Below are 24,859 nucleotides of genomic sequence, written 5' to 3'. Positions count from 1 at the left end.
TGTAAATCTACAGAAGCATACCACTTCGGATAATTTCTACCATGATTTCAGATCAAGTAAGTGTGTCTGCTCTAAGATTACACTTGTTTGCATTTACAGGTTGTCTTGGCTCCTTCAGAGCTGGATTATTCACTGCTGCTCGTCTGTCAACTAATGCTTACCCTGACCTAAGGAGCTGTGTCAATGGTAAACACCTCTACCATCAGTTTAAAAAACAAAACAAAACAAAAACCTGCAAGTAAAGTACCCCCATATAAATATAACTAATGTTTAAAAATCAACAAATGAGCCCTTGAAGGGCTGCAAGGCCCAGCAAGGAGGTATTCTCAAAATGCATTTGAAGGAATGTTTTTAATTTTTTTTAATTTTTATTTTTTTGGCCATGCCACATGACTCTAACACTGGATCAAATTGGCCAAATAATTATTTCTTTCAGTATTTATTTATTTGTTTATTATTTATTTAGTTTAAACTTTTTATTGAAGTATCATACATATATGTATGTATGTGTACAGCAATGTACATGAAAGATGAATTTTTTTCTTTTTTTTTTTTTTTGACCACATCGTGTGGCTTGTGGGATCTTAGTTTCCCCACTAGGGATTGAACCTGGGCCACAGCAGTGAAAGCGCTGAGTCCTAACCACTGGACCGCCAAGGAACTCCCTGAAGGAATGTGTTTTAGATGTAAATGCTGCTGTTTTACTTAAAATGAATTTTCCACCTAATGTTTAAATTGAAGTGTTCCTTGTTTGCCAAGCTTTAGGTCATTGACTTCAGAATTTTATTCCCAAGAGCTTTAATTTGGCTGTTGTTGCATAATCATGTACTTATGACCAAATGTTAGAGTTGATTAATAGGTCAAAGTGGAACCACGTTTATTTTTCTGACTTTTGGCATCAACAATATAAATGTGGAAAATCTTGTGATATCAAATTAGCCTTTTCCCCCTGAAGTTCACATAAGGTTTAGTGATAATTCTCATAGATTATTTGTCTCTAGTTTATCAATTTCCTGACTTACAGTCAGAGAGAAAAAGGTGAAATGGCAACATGTAAATTGGGATGTTTGTCTAGTGAATATTTTAAATGTAGCATTGGCATTATTGAGATATTCATTCATGTGCATTTTCTATAATTCAAAGTTAGTTGTAACTACGCAAGTAAAACAGTTTGCCTAAACGTGTATATTTAATTCATACTTTATTTTTTTAATTTACCAAAGGACAGAAAAATAATTTGATAATTTCCTGATTAACCTGTTTTCTGTCATTTTAACTAATACCTAATTTTCAAAAATTTTGATTTTATGAGAACTTTTTTGAAAAGTTCAGTAATTAGGTTTTAATTAGATTAAAAAATTTTTTTGTTTGCAAGTAACAGTTTGCTTTGCTAACATAAGCAAAGGAGAATGTAAAGGAAGGATGGAAGGAACTTGCAGATGAGCTAGGAAGGCTGGAGAAACAGGTGTGGAATCATGCAGGAGCCAGGGACCGTTGCAGTGTCTAGTGAGGTGAGAGTGACCACAAATAAGTCAAGACACGAATGGGCATATCATTTAAGATAGTGATAAAGTGCTGTGACATTTTATGAAGAAAATGTCCCTCCTTAGGAATCACAGTATTCTGCTACCTGTTGCCCAATGTCTGAAAACCATTTGACTAGAATTCTATTTATTTAAAGCAGGAGAATAAATCTGGTCCCTGTTATTCTATCTTAGCCCAATTTGGAAGTTCCAACTTTTTCTATTGATACTACACTATTTCTATTGATATTGAGTAGTTTTACTGTCTGCCTACCTCATGGAATTGTTTTAAGGATCAAATAAGGTAATATATGAAAAAAATATTAAATTACAGTTATAAAGTACTGTATATATATGCAAATATAAAAGTAGCTCCCGTTTACAAAATATAAAGATTTGTCTAATGGATCCACTTTTCTTAATGAAAAAGTATTTGAAGGAATGAGTTGTAATTTTTTTCCATTGACCATAGGCTTTGTGCACAGGATTCTATTAAAGGGTGTATAATTCTATTTTACCATGGCATGTGGTAAAAATTAAATAGATATATATTTCCTTCAGCCATTTCAGACCAGTGTAATCCCCTGCCATGCAATGAAGATGGATATATGACCTGCAAAGATGGCCAAGCTACATTCACTTGCATTTGTAAATCAGGTTGGCAAGGAGAGAAGTGTGAATTTGGTATGTACAATAAACCCAGCTGGCTCATCTGGATTGGCCTCCTGAAAAGTTCTCTGAAGGTTTTATTACTTTAAAAGTAATTTATTTCCTCCTTTTTAGATATAAATGAATGCAAACATCCTTCAAATGTAAATGGAGGTTGTAGCCAGATTTGTGATAATACACCTGGAAGTTACCACTGTTCCTGTAAAAGTGGTTTTGTTATGCTTTCAAATAAAAAGGACTGCAAAGGTAAGAGTAAGAAGGTAGACTAAAAAGGTATTTACTATGTGAGAGCAAAATTCACTTAGAGGAATTTCCCCAGGAAATTCTTGGAAAACTCTTAGATGGTAAGTGCTTGTAATAAGTATACATTATTATCTACCTTGAAACCTTGTGATACAAAGGGACTGCCTTTGGTTTATTGTTTATAGAGTATTTTTTTACTCACAGAGTATTTTGTTGTCTTCTTATTGTGTGTGCATGTGTGTACATGCACGTGTTTTAGTGAAGAATTTCATTATATGGTGATAAAATGAAGTTTTGGTGCAAGTCCTTGCATACTATGGTCTTTGCGAAATCGTCGTTTATCCTTTTTCTTCCAGACACTATAATATTATATCCTTTATTCCAATAAGATAAACGGTTTACAAATAAATCACCACAATCCTTAATAACTTATTTCACTGTATTTTATATTTTCTTGTCAGAAATACCTTTCTAATTTCCAATGTAAACCCTTCATCTTGCACCTCATTTCCTGTTGTGGTTTTGAAAAAGATGAAGCTCTGGTTTTCCTTCTCTTTATACATCTAAGATCACATCACTGGTCATAACTTTTTTTCTTTTTTAATTTCAGACTTAAATAATTCCAGTCAGTTAGTTTAGCTGTTTAAGTCATTTTACTAGTGTATTTCTTTTTTTTTTTAATTATGCTTCTCTTTCCCCCAAATTTTACCTTTCTTTTTTCTGCACAATGTCTTTTCCATTAGACTGCTTTAACTACCTTTACTAAATCTTCAAATATAAGTGCTAGGTACATGGGTGACTAAAAATGAAATTCTCCAGCCTGGAGTTAAATTTTGCCTTTAGAAAATGGGAGCAAGTTATTCTTTCTTCTCTCCTTTCCTCCTTCCCTTCCTTTCTTCCTTCTTTCCTTCCTTCTCTTCCTTCTTCCCTCCCTCCCTCTCTTCCTCCTTCTCCCCCCTCTCTTTTTCTTTCTCCCACCACTTCTCTTTTTGTGATGAAGTAAAAAATTTAGTAAATTAAAATGTAAAATTTTCTTTTTCAACTCTATTCATATCTGCTTTGGTAAATCCTTAAATTGAATTCATATTCAAGGAGTGGTCTGTCCCTCACTGTATTGTAGTGTTTAGTCTAGCATAGTTTACTATAATATCATTTAAAGTGCAATTGAGTGACTCTAAGGTGAACTGTATAAGCTAACGATTTATTATAAGCAGTTATCCAATTTCAGATTATATATGTTTCTTGTTTGCCTATTTGAAGGTGTTTGAGGTTAGAGATTTAGAATATCAATATCATTAAAACAACAGTTATAGAAAACCATTATAATGAAGGGGTACCATATGCATTCCACAAGCAAATAATACCCATTAAAACTTCTACATCTAAATACTTAGATAGTCTATACTGCTAAAGAATTTATGATTTATATTTTTAATTAATAGGAATTTAATCCTTATCCATTGAGTTAATACACCTTAACAAAAAGTTCTCTTATAAATGAGTGTCTCTGATGATCAGAACATATGTTCTTGTATTCTTCATTTACATAATCTTTTATCCATGATTCCTAAGTAGTAAAGTACAGACCTAGAAGAAGAATATGTATACAACTGTTACAGTAGGGCCTTTGCTAAAATGTGGATATGGCTGGGATTAAGCTGCCAGTAAATGTGCAAAAATGCAAGAATAAAAGTTTTCATCAGACATTAGATGTCAGTGTAGAGTCATAAAATGTACGTGCTATAACCAACACTCATATGATTTAAATGAGTCCTTGTAATATGCCTCAAACCAAATAAATTTAGTCATATGTTTTTACTTTCTGTTGAAAATATGGATTTTATAGCTCTTTTTAGAAAAGTAAGTATTTTTTGAAGTAATTGTAGATTCACATGCAGTTGTAAGAAATAATAAAGAGATCCCATGTACCCTTTTCCCAATTTCTCCCGATAGTAAAATCTTACAAAACCTTATAACACCCAGGATATTGTCACCAATACAATCAACATACAGAAAAATTCCCTTACCACAAGGGATTGATTCATTTATTTTTGTGCAGGTCATTTTAAATAGAGAAATGTCTGAAAATTTGGCCATTAGTCTGTGGAAAAATTAAACTATCAATATCAACTTTTTAGAGTAGAAAATATATTTTTCATCCTGAGCTCACCTTTCCTCAGAGAGTACAAATGAAAAGAGTTCACTAGTAATTACACCTCTATTGAACTATTTCTGTCACTTGTTTTGTTTTTCTCACAGGTGCTTATTCAGTAGCTAGTTGCAATCAATACTTCGTCTCCTACTCTACTATGTAATATAATAAACGCATCTGAAATTTCTGGAATAGTAATTTAACACTAAAATTTACGCTGAATTAGCTGCACTTTATAAGTACTTTAACACCTTACCCAATCCCATTTTAAATTTGAATCACTCTTGAATACTTTAAGCCCCAATAGTAGTATGCAGATTTAGCTATTGTCCATTTCCAAAGCAAAGGTGTAAGACTGATGAGCCATTCATTTTTACTTTTTATATTTGTGATAATACAGAGTAAGTATGCTGTTAAGACCATATTTCAGAAACATGTATTTAAGAATACATATTAAGAATATGATGAGTCTCTTCTTCCATTTATTTTCATACTGTATCCTGGTAGATAAGAAAAAAAAAGCGCTTTTTTTTCTTTTACGTGACTACAAAGGAAATAGCAACCATCAATCAAATTCCCTATGTATTTGTATAAAGAAATCATATTTAGTGAACTAATATATGATGATAGATTTAATATTTTGTTGTTCCCAGGCCACTTTGTTGTCTCATTAGATATATTAAACTAGATCCAGGAAACACAAATCAAGGGGTCTTTGCTAGTATCTTCTGGTATGGGAAAAATGTTTTTTAATATACTGGTTTCATTTATAGATGTGGATGAATGCTCTGTGAAGCCAAGCATTTGTGGCACAGCTGTGTGCAAGAACATCCCAGGAGGCTTTGAATGTGAATGCACTGAAGGCTACAGATACAATCCCATATCAAAGTCTTGTGAAGGTAAAGTTCTGGTGGTGTCATTGGTGGTGAAGAGGGTGTTTGCACCCTGTTTTGATATGAGAAGCATTGGTTCTTTAGTAGTATGCAATCTGATTGGCCCTCTAAGCTGTATATGAATTGGAGACCTCCCATATATGACAGAAGCAAAAGAACACATTTTTAAAATTATTTATTTATTTATTTATTTATTTACTTTTGGCTGCGTTGGGTCTTCGTTGCTGTGCACGGGCTTTCTCTAGTTGCAGCGAATTGGGGCTACTCCTCATTGCGGTGTGTGGGCTTCTCATTGCAGTGGCTTCTCTTGTTGCGGAGCACGGGCTCTAGGCGCCCGGGCTTCAGTAGTTGTGGCTCATGGGCTCTAGAGCACAGGCTCAGTACTTGTGGTGCACGGGCTTAGTTGCTCCGGCTTGTGGGATCTTCCCGGACCAGGGACTGAACCCGTGTCCCCTACACTGGCAGGCGGATTCTTAACCACTGTGCCACCAGGGAAAAAACACATTTTATAATATTCAAAGATAAAAAGAACTTCTAGCTCGAAGGAAGAACACACGCGCAAAAAGAAAGGCAAATTTAAAAATCATGTGGGTGTTACAACAAGGGTGGTTAGAAACCTTCGGTTTTATACCAACCTTTTCAATGATTTTCTGTGCATATATCAGTGTGCCTTTTATTGTAAAATAGTAAATGACCTAGTTCTATTATAATTAAATACATGTAAAAGAAAATCTCTTCATAACCAAATGATAACCAAGCTCTAAAACCTTGAGAAGTACTGATTAGTAATGTTAGTGCCTGTGGTTTTGGGAGAGCCCCTTGGAGCTTATGATTACTTCATTTGGCTCCAGTGGTGCTGCCATGTGTGCCTCAGGTAGCTTAGATGTGTTAGAGCAGGGGTCCCCAACGGCCGGGCCTACACCAGTCCACGACCTGTTAGGAACAGGCCACAGAGCAGGAGGTGAGGGGCGGGTGAGCAAGCGAAGCTCCATCTGCCGCTCCCCATGTCCCCCCATCACTCACATTACCTCCTGAACCATCCCCCCACCGTCCGTGGAAATATTGTCTTCCACGAAACCAGTCCCTGGTGCCAAAAAGGTTGGGGACCACTGTGTTAGAGAGATTTTTTAAAAAAGCATGGATATATATAAATTATCTCCTTTGAATTTTTTAAAATTTCAAAATGAATTTAATACCATGACTAAAACTAATCAAATCAATAATTTTTCTATTGTGGCAAAATATATATATAAGATGTGCCCTTTAACCATTTTTAAGTGTACAATTCAGGGGCATTAATTACATTCACACAGTTATGCAGCCATTACCATATCTGTTCCAAAACTTTTCCAAACAGAACTCTGTAACTGTTAAGCAATAAATTCCCCCTCCTCCCTTTCCCAGCCCCTGATAACCTCCAACTTACTTCTGCCTCTATGAGTTTGCCTAAATTGATGATAATCTTAGAATAGTTTTTTTTCAACTATTTGTACTCCTTTTGAGATTTTGATGTGTTATATCCTTATGCACTCACTGAAAAATATCCCCCCAACCCACCATTTCTACTCTCCCACCACTCCAGGTGGAAATTACTGTAGTAAGCCCTAAGCATTTGCAGACTTATTATTAGCCAACTTCATCATCAATATTGTAGTTATATTCAACGAATGACAGATTTTTTTTAAAAGATATAAATGTGAAAATGTAAATATATTTATATATAAATATATATTACTTTATTACTCTAGTTATACTATTCAATTTTTATGGTACTGAGGGTTCACTAATTTGGGGGGGTCTATTTTAAGACATTTTAAGGGAGAACTTATATGCTATAATAGTATTTGAGTTTGGGAATTTTCAAAGATCACAGGGTGTATTCATCAAAAAGGTCAAGGATGGTAGGTAGCTCTGAAGTGTACTTTAGCTGAAGTATCTTATTACAGCTTTTCAAGAATGATTTTCTTAAAATATGGAGTAGGAACAGGGACCATATAGAAGATTTCACAGTATGGGAGGTAATAGCACAGTGAGGTTTTTTGTTTTTTTTACATAAGAAATAAATATATGTCCTTAAATTTATTGTCGCCAGTAATCGTTGCATTATGGAAAGTGAAATTTTCTTGATATGATCATTTAATCTCCAATTACATTAACCTTCAATTAAAAGGGATCTTTTCTTCCTTTCCCTTCCCTATCTTCCTGTCCTCCCCTCCCTCCTCCTCCCCTCCTCTCCCCTTCCCTTCCCTTCCTTTTCTTTTCTTCAAAGCAAAGAGTTAAGAAGTAGTGTCAATGGAATTCATGTGATCAGATGTGACAGTTACATGGAGACTCTCAGTCTTTTTTTCTTCAAAATCATAAAATTAGTATAATTGTTATATCTTTATTAATTATTAATTACTGAAAGTTATTCATTAAATTTGTTGGTCAGGTATATAAATAAATAGAAATTACACTTGTAACTCACTTAAATTTCCATGGCAAGTGATTTGATGTCAAAGGAATGTGATTTGATGTCAAAGGAATTTCTTTCACAAAGGATTTATTATCATTGATTATCTCATACTAAAATCAACATAGTCCTTCTTCTGTGGGATTGAACATTTAGGAGATATTAAAATTTATGTTCTCTTTTACCCCAGATGTGGATGAATGCTCTGAGAACATGTGTGCTCAACTTTGTGTCAATCACCCTGGAGGTTACTCTTGTTACTGTGATGGGAAGAAAGGATTCAAACTTGCTCAAGAACAGAAGAGTTGTGAGGTAACATTTTGCAAGGCTAATCTTCCCATCTCTTTTTTAAAATGAAAGAACCAGGTACTTATTTCCACACAGTTGAGGTAAATCAAGAGAATACAGATGTCTATTATAACTGCTATAGTTCAAAGCAGGCTATGAGTCACAATCCATTTACTAATTTTGGTCATGTAAGTGGTAAACATTGTGGATAATTAGTGACTGGATTAAAAAAAAGAAAAGCTGCAGGGCCACAGTTCAGAGAGTGCTCATCTGTATAGCCTGTACATTTATAAAATGCAAAGTGTATGTTTATTTAAGAAACTAAGAAAAGCTGAGGTTTATACTCCTCTTTGTGAGAAAAAAGTCTTTCATAGAACTTTAGAGAAAACATTTTCCAGTGTCTGCTTTTCTTTATCTCACTCTGACAAGTTTGATCATGCCGCAGGCATGTTAGTACTTGCAAGAGTGCTCATAAAATCTCAGGTGGAAACAACTCTGTCAGAGTAGGATTTAGTTGGGGTTTAAGTATATGGAAATTCAGAGAGGTCAATTTTGTTAATTTGTATCTCTCAAAATTGCTTTTAGTTACTAAGATTCAATTCATAATTGATCCAGAAATTGAATGTTGGGGGTAGGTTCTAGTTCTTCTTCCATTGTAATAAATAGGTCAACATTTGAAGCTCTTTTTTTTTTTTCCTAAATAAGGATCACATGTTAGTGATCTTTAGTCAAATTCTTGAATCTCTTTTAATTTTTAAAAGTTAAAGTGAAATTTCAAATGCTTATGAAGCAGACAGTAAAAAAAGCCCTAAACTATATAATGATTTAATCATGAATTTACACATACCTCTATATCTGCTACCCAGAGAAAGCTGTGTATGTCCAAAAAATGTAACATTTCATGTTATGCCACCTACTTGGTAAAGAAAGGTAAGGTAAGCTAGTTGGCATATGTAATAACGTTGGTAGTACTTCATTGGACTGTATTGTGTTCATGTCTATTTTGTAATTTGGTTTTCTATTATTTCAGTATTTGTTGTAGTTACACATTACCATCTACCTTGGAATAGATTTATGGAAGTTCTAAGAGGAAATGAGATATTATTTCTGGACCTAGATTAAATACAGTGCTGTTTACACAGTTCCCCCCAGAATATCCCTGTATGTATGCCCAAGAAATTCTCCCTTAAAAAACTTTCCATTTTAATATTTGTTTTTGCTCTTAGAAGGAAAAAAACTTGATGTTACATCAGATGACTCTAAATCACTTTTTTTTTGGTGAATTCCTTGGAGATTACAGTGATATCTTACTTTATATTTAATCCATTCCGGTTTTCCAGCATTCCCTTTACTATCTAGATAGCAAATTTTTGCTCAGAAAAATTTTGGCTTAATAAGACTTTAAAACGTGTATTCTTGGAGATTATACTGATAGACTATACAAGGAAGTAAAAGATATTGCTTTATTATTACCATGGGTGTTCTTAATTTATTTTAGTGTATCACAGAGGATACATTTGACAAGAACACTAGGAAATAGAGAAAGGATGATACCCTGACACAAACACCAAGCAGTAACCTATGCTTTTTGTTTGTTTTGTTGCCTTTTCTCCAGGCTGTTCCAGTGTGTCTTCCTTTGAACCTTGACAAAAATTATGAATTGCTTTACTTGGCAGAGCAGTTTGTAGGGGTTGTTTTGTATTTAAAATTTCGTTTGCCGGAAATCACCAGGTGAGGTACCAATGTCAATGATAATTTCTAGACATAAGCAGGTCAGGACATAAGAAAAGAAGTGACTGAAAGGTTTAAAATGTATGAAATTTTATTATCAGATAAGTTAGGTGTATTATCAGTCAGATGACATGAGGTACCCCAAAGTTCATTTTTATCTTTACACGTAATTTTCATGCTTGAATCATTTGGGGTCGTTCTAGGCTGATTTTCTCCAATGATCATTTTATCTTAATCCATAGTTCTTCCTTTTCTAGTGAATACGTATTTACTAAGAAGCTGGGAAAGTGGATTTAATGTATTTGTGAAATGTTCTTTCTTTATACATGTTGTTAAAAATTAAGTAATGAGAAATATTCAAAATACTGCTTTTAGAATATAGTTATATTCATAATTATTAAGGAAACTATATATGATTGCTTAAGTAGTATTTTAAAGGAATGCATCACATGATTTTAGTTGACTATCTGGGTACTTTATCTGCCATTCCTGTAGTTAGGCTGACTTTCAGGAGGGAGTAATTTCTTCTATTTTTGAGTCATGACTCTAATTATCAAATTTTCTCAGAGCCATACATTGTTGGAACTAGGAAAAGAATTTCAGAATTTTGTTGGAATAAGGGAAAGGAAACATTTGAGACTGATTATAGAGTACAAATTTTAAAATATTTTAATTAGATAAGCATGAATATTTAATTCATTAGATATATGAGTGATTATTCATTAAATAATTCAACTCAATCCATAGAAATTTTACCATTTAGGAACATTGAAATTTATTCACTGATTTAATTGTGCTCTTTTGACACTCTCGTTTCCCCCAAGTTGTGGTTTTCCCCTTTAACATCTCAGAGCAAATAATATCTTCTAGTGATTTGATTGTAGACAACCTTTCCTTGCTATGAGAGTAATGAGAATGAGAGAGAAGAGTTCATTATTACATACCTTCAGGCACTTTCAGAGGTATTCATTTTTCACAATTCACAAATGCTTGGGCTGTAACATTGGATCAAATTGGATCAGTTATTTCTTTCAGTATTTATTTGTTTATTAGTTGTTTAGTTTTAACTTTTTATTGAAGTATTATAAATATATATATATACATAGAAATATACATGTATCTTACATGTAAGCTTGATGAATTTTTATAAGCTGCCACCTGTGTAACGAACACAAAGAACAGCTAACACTTTTATATTTATTTTTTCTTTTTTTGCAAATTCCTTCAGCTCTGTTTCCCATGATCAAATACTTACCCTACCCCAAAGTTAGCAGATTCACTTTTTTTCACTCTACAATGCTTCTGAAAAAGAATGAATTGTTCCCCAATATAATGAGTCAGTATGCTGATGTATTCCAGACAGAAAATGTGCAGAACACGACTCTTTGAATGACTGGTTTAGCATGATTTTACAAAGAGAAGGAAATTATCTCCATAATAGGATGAACTTCTATAAGGTCCTGAGAGTACATAGATTTGGGTTTTGGCAAGATAATATATGCTTCACATCAGCAAAATGTGATGAATATGAAAGAGAATAGAAGTCCCTACTCGAAGCAAAATGGTTCTTTTTAATATGAGTTCAGTAAATTCCTACTACATTGTTATCTACCCAACATACTTTACTCCACATTTACCTCTTTGTAATATTTTCTTGAAATTCTAAAGACTAAAAAGTTTATTCTATCACTTTTTCTTTTTCTTTTTTTTTTTTTTTTGCGGTACGCGGGCCTCTCACTGTTGTGGCCTCTCCCATTGCGGAGCACAGGCTCCGGACGCGCAGGCTCAGCAGCCATGGCTCACAAGCCCAGCCGCTCCGCGGCATGTGGGATCTTCCCGGACTGGGGCACGAACCCGTGTCCCCTGCATCGGCAGGCGGACTCTCAACCACTGCGCCACCAGGGAAGCCCTATCACGTTTTCTTTGTTCCATTTGAGGTAGATTTGTGCCCCATTGCAAGTGGTGCCTCTATCACTATACTATTATATGTGGAATAAGAAAGAGTGTGGGATTCTTTCTTGCCTTATTTAGTAATTATCTGAATTCTTGATTTTTTAACTTAAATTACCTTTATTTTAACTTGACTCAGATGACTAATAGTTATACAACTATTTTTCCTATTCCCTGTTTATCTTTTTTCAGTCATTTTGCTTTGCTGGTTCCTTGGAAACTTTAATGCTAATTCTCATTAAAGTATCCTAAGGGCACTGAATTGATATATATTATTTTTTAGTCCAGCATAGTTAAGATTTTTTCCTCCCCTGTAGTAGCTACATACATATATGTGCAGAGTCTTAACAGCAACAGGTGTTATCAGAGCTCAGATAGCCCCAAACACATGACTATATCTTTTAAGCTCTCCTTCCATGTACTCTAGTATAGTAATTTATGCAATTAGAGTTTGGGAGAGCTTTTGAAATTAAATGAACAGATATATTTAAAAGTCTTTGACTTTACCTTCCTTTACCACACATGAAGTCTTAATTATGCTTGCAATCATCCAGATACTACCTTGTGTATCTCTGTGAGTGATTCCTTCCTGACATATATGAAATCATAGGAAAATATGTTTTTGATGGATAAACTTCAATCATGGAATTGTAACATCTTTTACTAATCACGTATGGATACAGCAAAAAAAAAAAAAAAAAGGAATCTTAATGTCAGATTACATAGTGTATAAAAGGCTCCAGGAGAGAGACAATATGCCTAATATTTGTACATGAGTATTCCAGCATTTTAAAGAGTGCCTTCAAAACAAATGCCAAAAGATGAAAAATTATCAAAGCATCTTTTCATTGGGAAAAAAGATTCCATGAATAAGCAAGAAGGTATAATAACTTGATTTTAAACACACATGGAGCCAGAGATAATACAAGAAAAGCTTAGTCCTGCCCTTCTCTTTTATTTTTTTCAGGGAAAGAGTTGACTCTTTCAACGTATTGCTGTTTGCCAGTACAAGAAAACAAAAGAATAACATAGTCTTCGATATTTCTTACTATTAAGGCTCTCTCTTTGTCCATTGTTTAGATTTTCAGCTGAATTTGATTTCCGGACATATGATTCAGAAGGTGTTATCCTGTATGCAGAATCTTCTGATCACTCAGCTTGGTTCCTGATTGCACTTCGTGAGGGCAAGATTGAAATTCAGTTTAAGAATGAATATACAGCCAAAGTCACAACTGGAGGCAAAGTTATTAATGATGGTTTATGGAATATGGTACGTTTTGCTGAATTCATGAAGAATCTTTCCACTTTGATACAATTTGTGTAAAATCATTGATCATTTTTTAAATAGTAATACCAAAGCAAAATAATTTTGGGTTTATCTGATGTTGTGTGAAGTATATTCTACATGCTGTAAATCCCTGAAACAGCCTGAGAAGTTATTATCTCTCAATATATTGCAGATTTCCCATAACTGAAGTTGTTTTCAGTTATTTGCTTTGTTAAAGACAACTACTCTGTCCTTAACTTTTTACCTTTTTTAGTGGCTGTCACTGGGTGAACAGTGATATTGCTCCTATAGGTCAGGGGTTATTCTAAGACAACACTGATCAAGGACAACTACACTGGATAGCCATCAATATTTTTAATGTAAAAGAGAAATACACATAGTAACAAAATAAAAAATTTAATTTAATTTTAAATATTATCATGTAGGTATAATCAGTTTGTACAAACAGGATACACTAGCTGGTACCAATTATAGTGCTTAGAAACTAGCATTTTTAGATAATCCCTAAAAGTGAGTCTTTATTTTAATAATCAAGAACAGCACTTTAATTTACTGTATTAAAATGGAACTTTTCTTGGAGAAGGAATTACTTGGAGAAGGGATTACTGTTAGTCCACAGAGGGGAGAATTCCTTTCTGCAATTAAATCAATGCTACTTTCAGCAGAGAAGAGCAGAGAGAAGAATGTTGTGCCCCAAACAGACACTACCTAAGCCTGTGGGAACTGACAAGAGATCCATGTTGAGCAGCCATGTAAAGTCATCACTAAATTATTTCATTCTTATATTTATCCACTCTTGCAGTCATATACTCAATAAGCTTTTAGTGAGCATGTTTAAAGTGCTCCATCCCTGAGTTCAAGACTCTAAAACTATAGCAAGAGTTTGTCCTTGCTCGAGGTTAGTACCTCACAGTTTAGTAGCTGATGCTGCATTATGAACTAATACAATATAATGTGAAATATGTTACAGGAAGGTGGTAATAAAGAACAGTTGGGTGCAGATACGGTTCACCAAAAAGGGGGCTGTCTGTCTTTTGGCAGCCATGGATTTTGGGCTCCTAACTCTAAAAGAATAGTGTCTTCACAAGATCAAATGCAACTGTCAGAGAAGTCACTAAAATTCTCTGACTTCTAATGCTTATTAGTGTATCTTTGTTACTACATCTTTCCCACTATATCTGTATCTAGAATATTTGATGCATACAGCTATACCTCCAGTGTGCTGCAGAATACATTTTAATGCCTAACGTCCCTAAATCACCTATCTAAAACTGCTAAAATCACTTTTGCAGCAAAAGAGAGTGAACAGAATTTTTTCTAATGAGTTTATACAAATTGAAAATATCAGCTGTTTGAAGGTGAATTTAGATAAATTTCTAGGTAGGATATAATATGTATAAAGAAGAAGGTAAATATTTATCTGTGAAGTTATCATGAGTTGCAAGTAGTGTTTGTTAAAGAACTGTTCATGAGTGATATTATTAAAGACAGGATTCGAGGGCTTCCCTGGTGGCGCAGTGGTTGAGAGTCCGCCTGCCGATGCAGGGGACACGGGTTCGTGCCCCGGTCTGGGAAGATCCCACATGCCGCGGAGTGGCTGGGCCCGTGAGCCATGGCAGCTGGGCCTGCGCGTCTGGAGCCTGTGCTCCGCAACAGGAGAGGCCACAACAGTGAGAGGCCCGCGTACCGCAAATAAATAAATAAATAAATAAATAAAAAGAGACAGGATTCGGGATGGATGGAAGGTAGCTGTTCAGTTTCATTTATTTGTCTCCTATGTTTATGATTCTTGTTAAAAAGAAACTATTATTTAACGATATGCCCATGTTTTAACTAAAACACTTAAATTAGAATCTCCCTCTATAAACTGAATACAAGTTTATATAAAAAGTAAAGTTTAAGAACAATAAGCAAGTCAGACAAAAACTTGACTCTGGTAATAAACTTGGTGCTGGCTGTTTTTCTTTAAATTGTAATTCAATATTGTAACAATTTATGCATTTTACGTCCCCGAGCATGGTAGTTTTACTAGCTTTTAATCCTGATGTTTTATTAAAGAATTATATACTGTTTCAAACAAATTTATGCAGCACAGAAATTATTTCAAATAAATAAATACTTTAAATAAGTATTTTAATTTTAATTAATGACAAAGTGGTTAAGTTAAATTAATCTGTAAACTGGACTATGGATTATTTTAAAATTTTAAATAAAATACTTTAAAAATAAGAAATTAGAATTAAAGCATATAACAGAATTGTTTTGTAATTCAGATTAAAAAAATTGAATGTGTAATGATTAAGTCATTAGAATGGCTACAACCTGTAGGAATAAATATTGCTACTTTGTAAGTGATTATTATATTTCATAGTTGGGTATAACCCTAATATTGGTGGGAAATATATAATTTGTATAATAATTTCATTTATTCAACAAAATATTTATTGAGCACTTTATGTGCTATTCCTTCTTCTAGGTGGTGGGGATACAACAGTGAATAAAACAAAGTCCCTGCTCTAATGGAGCTTGCATTGTGGTGGTGAGATGAAAACCACAAATGCATCAACAAATAGACATGTCAGATAGTTATTAATGCTATGAGATAAAAGAAAAGCAAGGCCAGGCAATAGAGAATGATGATGGTGAGTGTGCATATGGAATCAGGAAAGCCATCTCTGATGAGATTGCATTAGAAAGAGACTTGAGGACACAAGACCGGAGAACTTTTTGGGGAAAGGTAATTCTGTCACGTGAACAGCAAATACAGAGTCTTAGGCTAACTTAGATGATTTTGAGAAGTGACATAATCTAATTTGCATGTTAAAAGATAATCCTGGTTAGGACCTAATGGCTTTGTGGAAACCAGACAGTAGAGAGTAAGGACAGAATAGGATGTGGGGTTAGGAGACTATTGCAATAACACAGTGGAGAGAAGATGGCAGCTTTGACTGGAGTGTAGATAGTGGGAGTGGTGAGAAGTGGTCAGATTCTGTATATATTTTTAAGGTCCAGCCTTCAATTTAAGGTAGCTAAAAACTTTTTGGTATTCAGCACAAAGAGGGCTTTAAAGGCCCTGAGACTGGTTATTGTCAATCTGTCGTTTTAAACTCTATCACATCCAATATAATGCTCTAATTATTATATAAAAAAGAAAATAATTTTTAGAAAGTAATATGTATTTCCATATGTAAATACTCAAGTTCAAGTATAATATTTGTCAAAGCTTACTCCTATACATAGAATAACATGAAAGCTACAACTGAAGACATGCTTGGGGGTGTTGTATTGGCAACTCAAAAACCATAAGTGCATAAATGGTATTGCCATTAGTAATAGTAATTTTCCAAAATGGTGAGAAAATCTTGATAAAGATCCAAACAAAACAAACATCAGTCTGTTCTTTGTTTACAAGATTATTACATTCTTGAAAAATTCAGTGAATGCTGAAGTGGTGCAACAGATATTTAGTGTTTATATTACACACAAGCACAGGTAATTATAAGCATGAGGATACCCTACATGAATATCTACTAGGAAGGTTCAGAAAATTTGTAGGATATTGGATATTTTATTATTTATTTTGCATGACTATCCTGCATATTGCAGGGTGTGCCTAGCATCTTGCAATGTCAGCATACCTCTTACTGTGAAAACTAAAAGTGCCCACCACCCCCAAATTTGCCCTAGAGTGGGGCAATAAAGCCCCCTTTAAAAATATTTGCATGACTAGAGGGATGAACTCTGGGGCTTATTATAGAGGTTGAGAAGAAGAGGATCCAGCAAAGAAGACTGAGAAGGGGTGTGAGGAGAAGCAAGCCAGACGGAGGTCCTGGAGGCTAAGTTAAGAACATCTTTCAAGGAGGGAATAATCATTAGAATAAAATGATGGTGACTGGTTATATTAAGGACAGAGCCTTGACCAACTTTAAATCTGTAAATGTTACCAAATTTATTTTATTTACTTGAGAGCATAGTTTTTTCCTTCCTGTAGTAGTGCTTTTAATATGCCTATTGTTTGGCTTCCCTGATTGATAAGTAAACGAAGAGTTTGCATTTTGAGTCCTACAGTTTTACATAAGGAGATTGCAGCAGTGGTTCTTCAAATTGCCTTTATGGGAAGATTTTTTTTAAAAATATTTATTTATTTTCCTTATTTTTTTGTCTGCAACAGGTCTTATTTGCGACACATGGGATCTATGTTGAGGCATGTGGGATCTTTTTGTTAAGGCGCGCGGTCTCTTCGTTGCGGCGCTCGGGCTTCTCTCTAGTTGCAGCGCGCGGGTTTTCTCTCTCTAGTTGTGGCTCGCGGGCTCCAGAGCCCGTGGGCTCTGTAGTTTGCGGCACGCGGCTCTTGTTGAGGCTCACAAGCTCAATAGTTGTGGTGTCTGGGCTTAGTTGCCCTGCGGTATGTGGTGATCTTAGTTCCCCGACCAGGGATCAAACCCTCGGTCCCTGCATTGGAAGGGGGATTCTTTACCACTGGGCTACCAGGGAAGTCCAGGGAAGATTTTTTTAAATTGTTGGTTACCACTACTTCCAACCTTTTTTAGAAATCCAAACTACTTTCAAAATTGGAAAAACCCAATTTAATTTAATGTGCTTTCTTATGACCTCAACTATTTTTGAATTTTGAAATAAAATATAATTTGTGCATAATGAACAGAATACTGAATGTACTAACTTCTCTTAATTTATATTAAAAACTTATTTACCTTATTGATTTCATATTTATACTATCAGACAAATGCAAAATAAGGGCACTTAAAAGTTTTCTACGATTTTTTTTTTTGCGGTACGCGGGCCTCTCACTGCCGTGGCCCCTCCCGCTGTGGAGCACAGGCTCCGGACGCGCAGGCCCAGCGGCCATGGCTCACGGGCCCAGCTGCTCCGCGGCATGCGGGATCCTCCCGGACCAGGGCACGAACCCGCGTCCCCTGCATCGGCAGGCTAACTCTCAACCACTGTGCCACCCGGGAAGCCCCCACTTTCTTTTTTTAAACTGTTAATTTTGGGCTTCACTGGTGGTGCAGTGGTTGGGAGTCCGCCTGCCGATGCAGGGAACATGGGTTCGTGTCCCGGTCTGGGAAGATCCCACATGCCACGGAGTGGCTGGGCCCGTAAGCCATGGCCGCTGAGCCTGTGTGTCCAGAGCCTGTGCTCCGCAACGGGAGAGGCCACAACAGTGAGAGGCCCACGTACAGAAAAAAAAAAAAAAAAAAACTGTCAATTTTATGGCACACTGGTGTTGAAAGATCTATATTATAAATGGGTATTTAAATATAATAGAAAAATATTGATTTTTAAACTTTAAAATATGGTATTGATTTAATTTTCCATCAAGAATTACCACACTAAAACACATTTTTATCACCTTTATACTAATGTGACATTTCAAATGTATTGGAACAAATTAACAAGTACAGTAAAATGATTACTTTGGAAAATTATATACTGGAATAATAACAGGATTTTTCAATCGTGGTGTTTCAAATGAAATGCAGTAATGTTTGGTTGTTTGATAATTTTTGTCTTTTTAATTATAGGTCTCCGTGGAAGAATTAGAACAGAGTATTAGTGTAAAAATAGCTAAAGAAGCTGTAATGAATATAAATAAACCTGAAAGCCTTTTTAAGCCTACCAATGGGTTTCTAGAAACCAAAGTATACTTTGCAGGAATACCTCGGAAAGTGGAGAATGCACTCATTAGACCGGTAACGATCCAAGCTTATATCATTCATCATGGATGAATTCCTTCATCTGTAATAGATTTGAAAATGTGTTTTTCTGAGAGTCAAATGAAGTTATTTTGTTGAACATACCAACTGTGAAAACTTGAATTGAACATGGAAAAATAACATTATCAACCCTTGAAATTATATTAAGGAAATAAGAAAATGAATGTAGTGTTTTTGAGCCCGTTTAAATTCCCAGCATTACTCATGGAGGAGTAGATTTTCAAAAATTCTCCGAGTATCAGTTCAACGTTAACATCATAATAGTCCATACTCAGCCATTAAACATATAAATACATATATTTGAGTCCAAAATTACATGATTTTGTAGAAGCCTGTCAAAGAACTTTCTTAGGTCTGTTTTAGGACTAAAATTTGGGAGATAAGAATAGCACATAAGGTGGAATGTTTTAAATAGAAAAATCTTTGGTGGGAATATAACTGCAGCCTGTCATAAATTGAAGTTAGATATAACAGATGATTTTCTGTATGTGGTATTTGACTAACTACCATGGAAAAGGTTTCATGAAGGAGACTAATCAATGACCTTGAAGAGTTTAAAATTTTTCATTTGAAGTCATGGGTCTGCCAAATTTACACTTGCTGATTTAACTTAAATATTGACCATTTTGTATCCATCTTTCAGTTACCTTAGCTTTTAAGAGATTTCTATGATATGATATAAAACCTGAATTAGTTAACTCATGTCAGAGTGAATATACCTGTCCTTTGAAATTGATAAATCAAGACATTTAAGAAGTAAAATAAATTATTCAAAAAGAATCAACTATTTATGAAATGGCTGCATGTCTTGAATGTGGCTGGTTGCTTTGGTGAGACTGAAGAATGCAAACACTTTTGTTCCTGAAGAGGCTTAGTATCTGATGGCAAGACAAACCTAGTTGTAAATGCAGTTAAAGAAAAACAGAAAGCAGCTTAGAACTCAGGGGCACAGCTAGAAGCATATGTGGAACTCGAGAGCAGAAGAGTTAGTGCTGGATGATGCAGAAGAGGCAGGTGGGGCTTGAGGTGTTAAAAATCATTAGGATCGCAGTGGAGGTCTCTGATGGCATAAGCTCACTTTTACTGAAAAAGACTGTCCATCTGAAGGACACCTTGAACAAAATTTAGATAAAATTCAAAATATGTTAAATACTTTAAAATGTCATCAAAGAAAGAATTTTGCCTCTAAATGAAAACCTGTATCTATAATCAATTAAGCCACTTCACTTATGAGTCTGTCTTTTTCAAGTTTAAAATGCTTTCATTGATCTATATTTTAAATTGTTAGATTAACCCTCGTCTAGATGGATGTATTCGAGGCTGGAATTTGATGAATCAAGGAGCTTCAGGAGTAAAGGAAATCATTCAAGAAAAACAAAATAAGCATTGTCTTGTCACTGTGGAGAAGGGTTCCTACTATCCTGGTTCTGGAGTTGCTCAATTTAGCATAGATTATAGTAAGTGATTTCCCATTTTATCTTTCTTTTCTCATTACTGTTTAAATTTATTCATTAACAAACAGCAATAATTCCTTCAGTAAACATTGTTGAGTACTTACTATGTGCCAGATATAGTGTTAGGCTTATTCATACTGTTATATATTTTAAATAGAATTTTTCCAAGTATATTGGGAGAAAAAAATGTGGTTGAATATGCTTATGTTGTTACTTAAAGGTTATTGGCACATAATCTGATTAATTTTGGGTAAATTAAATTTACCTGTTTTAAGGTTCACCAGTTTCTCAGTTGTATTGAGTCTAATGATTAATGCATCAAAGGTATTCATCTTTATTTCTAGCATTTCCATTTAATCCTTTCCTAAAATATCAACCTCTTTGTTAAAATTTCCCATCTGTTCATGCGTGTTGTCCATCTTTTCCACCCAAGCCTTCAACTTATTAATCATAATTAAATTCCTTGTCTGACAGTTCCAATATCTGTGTCATATCTAAATCTGGTCATATTGATTGCTTTTTCTCTTGACTATGGGTCATTTTTCCATGCTTCCTTCTGCATTTAATAATTTTTGTTTAAAGGTGGGTGTCAGATAAAACAGTAGAGACTGAGATAAGTAATATTTACATTTGGAGATGAGCACAGCTCTCCTTTTGCTAGACACTTAATGAGGGGACTTGAATCAATCTAGTCAAGAATTGAGCTGCTTCGGTTTTCTTGTTTCCATGACTACCCTTCAAATTCCTTTAATATACCTTGTGCTTAGGGTAGTGGCCAGAGGATTTTTCTTAATAACTGATCCACCCTCAGCTTTAGATATTGCTTTCATTTGCCTCAAGAAAGTGTCTCTCTCTGGTCTTGTTTCACTCCCAGAAGTGCTCTTAGTTGTTACTTGACATTTGCTAGCAATTTAGAGGGGTCTGGGGGGTCAGAGGAGCATTCTCTAATGTTCTGGTGCAGATTCAGTCTTAGACAGGTGTTAACATTCCTGTGTCTCAGGGGTGTGGACTTTCCACTGTCCCCCCTCCTGCCCACCAGTAAGGGAGATATCTAATGGTCAGGACTCAAGGTGTATTCCTGCTCCTTCCCCAGGGTAAATGATTTTTTGTTGTTGTTTTGTTTTTTGCTATTTTCATTCCCTAATCTGTAGGTGTAATGGGACTTTGATGTGACCTAACAGCAACAAGGTTTTGCTGCCTTTCCCCTAATGCTTTAAGTCTTGCTTAGAGCAGACAAAGAATGATCTGGGTGAGACTTTGTGCCTTTCCTGCAGGTTGCTGTTCCTCTCCCCTTGGGCTTGTACTAGGAAGGAAACTTTCTCTAATCTCTTTCTCTTCTCCCAGTTTTTCTCTTGAGCACCCAGTAAGATCCTTTGAATGGGTATGAATTTCCCATGTGTTTGCAGTTTCCCTGGCTTCTATATTCTCACACCAACCCCTACTTGGACTTTAGCGTTTTGTTAAGATTTTTACCTACATGCTTTTTACCAAATTGTATAGTGTTTGTTGTCTGCCTTGGGTAAGAGAGTACTCTCCCCCTGTTTCTCCCTCGAAGCATCTGTCTTCCTTTAGGTTTCTAGTCAGTTGTTCTGCAACCTCGGCTCTTGGTGATAGTTCAAGAAAAGTTGTACTTATATAGATAATTGGTCTTTTGTTGTTTTAAGAATGGGAACGAGTACTCTCCGCAGTTTTCTATAGTCTAATAGGAACAGGAACTCTTGCCAAACCGACCCCAGGTTTTTACCTTTACAAATAATACTTCTGGGATATCCTTGGACATTTATCCTTGTACCCTCATGTGATTAATTCTGTAGGAGTGAATCTCAGATTCTCTCCATCAAAGGTTATGCAAAGGTATAATTCCTACTGTTCAATCAGATTCTCTTCCAAAGATGATTTATCAATTTGTACTTTTACCAAGAGAAGAAAGTTTATGCTTGGGATTTGTTTCTAATTTGAGAGTTGAAAAATTAAATCTTGTAGTTCTAATTATTATCCCAGTTTCTACTGAAGTTGAATATCTCACCATATGTTTATTAGGTATTTGTGTATCTTAATTATTTTATTGGCGTCTCTGTCTTTTTGTGTTTTAGGAGTTCATTATTTGAGCTACTAACAGTTTGTATTATAAATTTAGTGTTGATTTGATATCTCTGATTTAAGAAAAAAACATATTTTAAATTTTTTATTTTCAGCCTTAAAAAGTATTGCTACAGTTTTAAGAAAGCATCTTACACTAGTGCTTTCTGTTTCCTAACGTAAATTAATACGTCTTTAACTTTAGCTCTGTTCTGTATATGAAGGTATTTTTAAAAAAAAAAAGTTTAAATTGAGTTGATGACTGGACATAGGCAAAAACTAGGCCCACAATTTGTTCAAAGGACAAAAAAAAAATCTCTGGAAAGAAAATGAAAATAAGAGTTTTATTGCACCTGAAAGAAATTACTTTCATAAGTAATTAGTTATTTCACAGATAATATGAAAGTGACCTACTTTATAATTAATATTTAATGTTACATTATAATTTCTGTACATTTGCATGTTCATTTTAGTTTGAGTTTGTTAATATCTTAGAGTAAATTTACTTACTTCAAAATGATTATATGCATTTTTTTTCTCTTGCGTGGGAATTAAAGGATTATAGTGAAAAACGTTATAGTATTAGATGTGGCTAAATGGAAGAACATCTTGTCAAAGGAAAATTATTTTCTCCATTCACATTCACCTTTTTAAAGCCTCCAAGTAGTATTTGGGCTATTGTTATACATTACTTTATGTTGAGTGACGAAGACTGCATTCAGATTGTAAACTAATATTTTCAGAAATCAAACTATTTTGAAATCATATTAATTCAATAAATATTTGTTAAGGGACTGCTGAGGAAGACAGTGATGATAGAGACATGTAGAGCGTGCACTCTAGTTGGGTAGACAATTGACCTAGTAATTAAGAGAAAGAATGTTAAGTATTATGTAAGAGAATCACACAAGAGTTCCTATTAGAATTTCAAAGTTAACTATTGACTTCAGAGTATGTCTCTACCATTACACCATCCCACACCCCTATGTATAGAAATCATACTTTGCTTTCCCACTGCTCTAATCTGACCCCTATATGGAAGAGAAGTGGGGCGGGGGGTGGCAGCTATACCCAAATTTTCCCTCAGAAATAGTACAATAAATGTGTTGAACTTTCTTCTAATGTGTACTTTAAAATACAACCACTCTGAGATTTGACCATGGGAGAATATATAAGACAGAAGGAAGAGCTATTAAAGAGCAAATGGAAAAAATCGTAGTAATCCTGAACACCACAATCCAGAATTCTGTTGTAGGAAGAAGAACAAAAGGATGAGGCTCCATCTGTGTTTTTTGCCTGCATTAAAAACTGTTTTTCTTTTGCTTTGTTGTGCCTTGGTTATATGGATCATTGAAAAAGAGGACTAAAAGCTTTAGTATCACACAAAGATGGCTTTGAGTATTGATAAGATTATACTTAATTCCTTCTGGTGCACCTTAGGAGGACATTGATCCTGCTTCTGTTTCATTGTTTAAACAGAGAATGTATCCAATCCTGAGGCTTGGCAAGTAAATGTGTCCTTGAATATTCGCCCATCGTCGGGCACCGGTGTTATGTTGGCCTTGGTTTCCAGTAACACAGTGCCCTTTGCCTTGTCCTTGGTGGACTCCGCCACTGAAGAGCTTCAGGTAACTTTAAACCTTTATGATCCTTGGTTTGTAATTTTTTTTTAATCCGTAAAATGGATAAAATTGCAGTATTTACCTCAAAGTGCTATTTTGAAAATTAAATAACTTATATAAGCTATTTGGCACAGCCTCTAGCACATCATTAAAGATTCAATAAACATTCATTATTGTTACTTTTTTGCTGGCTTATTTCCAAGGTTTGAACCAAGAAGTAAAGGGATGGGAGAGGGGAATGGAAAAGCCTATTGCATCTATAGCTCCGATTAGGCAGACTCACACAAAGGTTGCTTGGTGTCTTCTCTGAGTACCCAGAGATCTGCCCTTATTCAGAATCTTTGAAGTATCATGGGAATTTGTATGTATTAACAAAATAGAAGTGAGTCTGACTGCAATCCACTCTGAAATGTTCAGTGCCTAATTATAATGTTTTGTGTTTTCTGGCACTCTTAATCTTTTCTCCCATAAGTAAATTAGGAAAGACTACAGAAAACTAAAACCAGTCTATTTGGCTTCCTGCTGGCAACTCTGCCTTGAAATTAGGAGAAAGCACAGGAAAAAACTCTTGGATAAAAGAAAACATGAGAGTTATCAGATCTGTATTATTCAACTTCTATTAGAGGCTAATAGTTCTGTCCTTGTGTCATCCACAGTGGGGGGATTCCAAGTTACAGCAAGCAGCTTTCGTTTGGTCGCGGTTGGCTTGGATGCTCTCTGTGGCTTTTAGAAAGAGACATATAATTGAATAATGCCTGTAGTGATCAAAAGGGATGCTAT

General features: G+C 34.9%; 1 protein-coding gene across 1 annotated transcript in view; it reads left to right on the top strand.

Annotated features, from left to right (window-relative positions):
- Positions 1 to 24,859, top strand: part of PROS1 (protein S) — a 60,538-nt gene that overhangs the window by 29,165 nt on the left and 6,514 nt on the right. The window contains exons 4-13 of the mRNA XM_022581298.3: positions 100 to 186; positions 2,085 to 2,207; positions 2,307 to 2,438; positions 5,361 to 5,486; positions 8,123 to 8,244; positions 9,836 to 9,951; positions 12,982 to 13,171; positions 18,733 to 18,900; positions 20,213 to 20,381; positions 23,937 to 24,085. Coding sequence (XP_022437006.1) covers positions 100 to 186; positions 2,085 to 2,207; positions 2,307 to 2,438; positions 5,361 to 5,486; positions 8,123 to 8,244; positions 9,836 to 9,951; positions 12,982 to 13,171; positions 18,733 to 18,900; positions 20,213 to 20,381; positions 23,937 to 24,085 — 1,382 coding nt within the window. The remainder of the gene's footprint in view (positions 1 to 99; positions 187 to 2,084; positions 2,208 to 2,306; positions 2,439 to 5,360; positions 5,487 to 8,122; positions 8,245 to 9,835; positions 9,952 to 12,981; positions 13,172 to 18,732; positions 18,901 to 20,212; positions 20,382 to 23,936; positions 24,086 to 24,859) is intronic.

The sequence above is a fragment of the Delphinapterus leucas genome, chromosome 4 (genome assembly GCF_059928025.1).
Source record: "Delphinapterus leucas isolate spDelLeu-1000000601 "Yukka" chromosome 4, BTC_Dleu_Yukka2, whole genome shotgun sequence".
Taxonomy (NCBI): Eukaryota; Metazoa; Chordata; class Mammalia; order Artiodactyla; family Monodontidae; genus Delphinapterus; species Delphinapterus leucas.
Note: the sequence above shows the minus strand (reverse complement) of the source record. Positions and strands in the feature narration are given on the sequence as shown.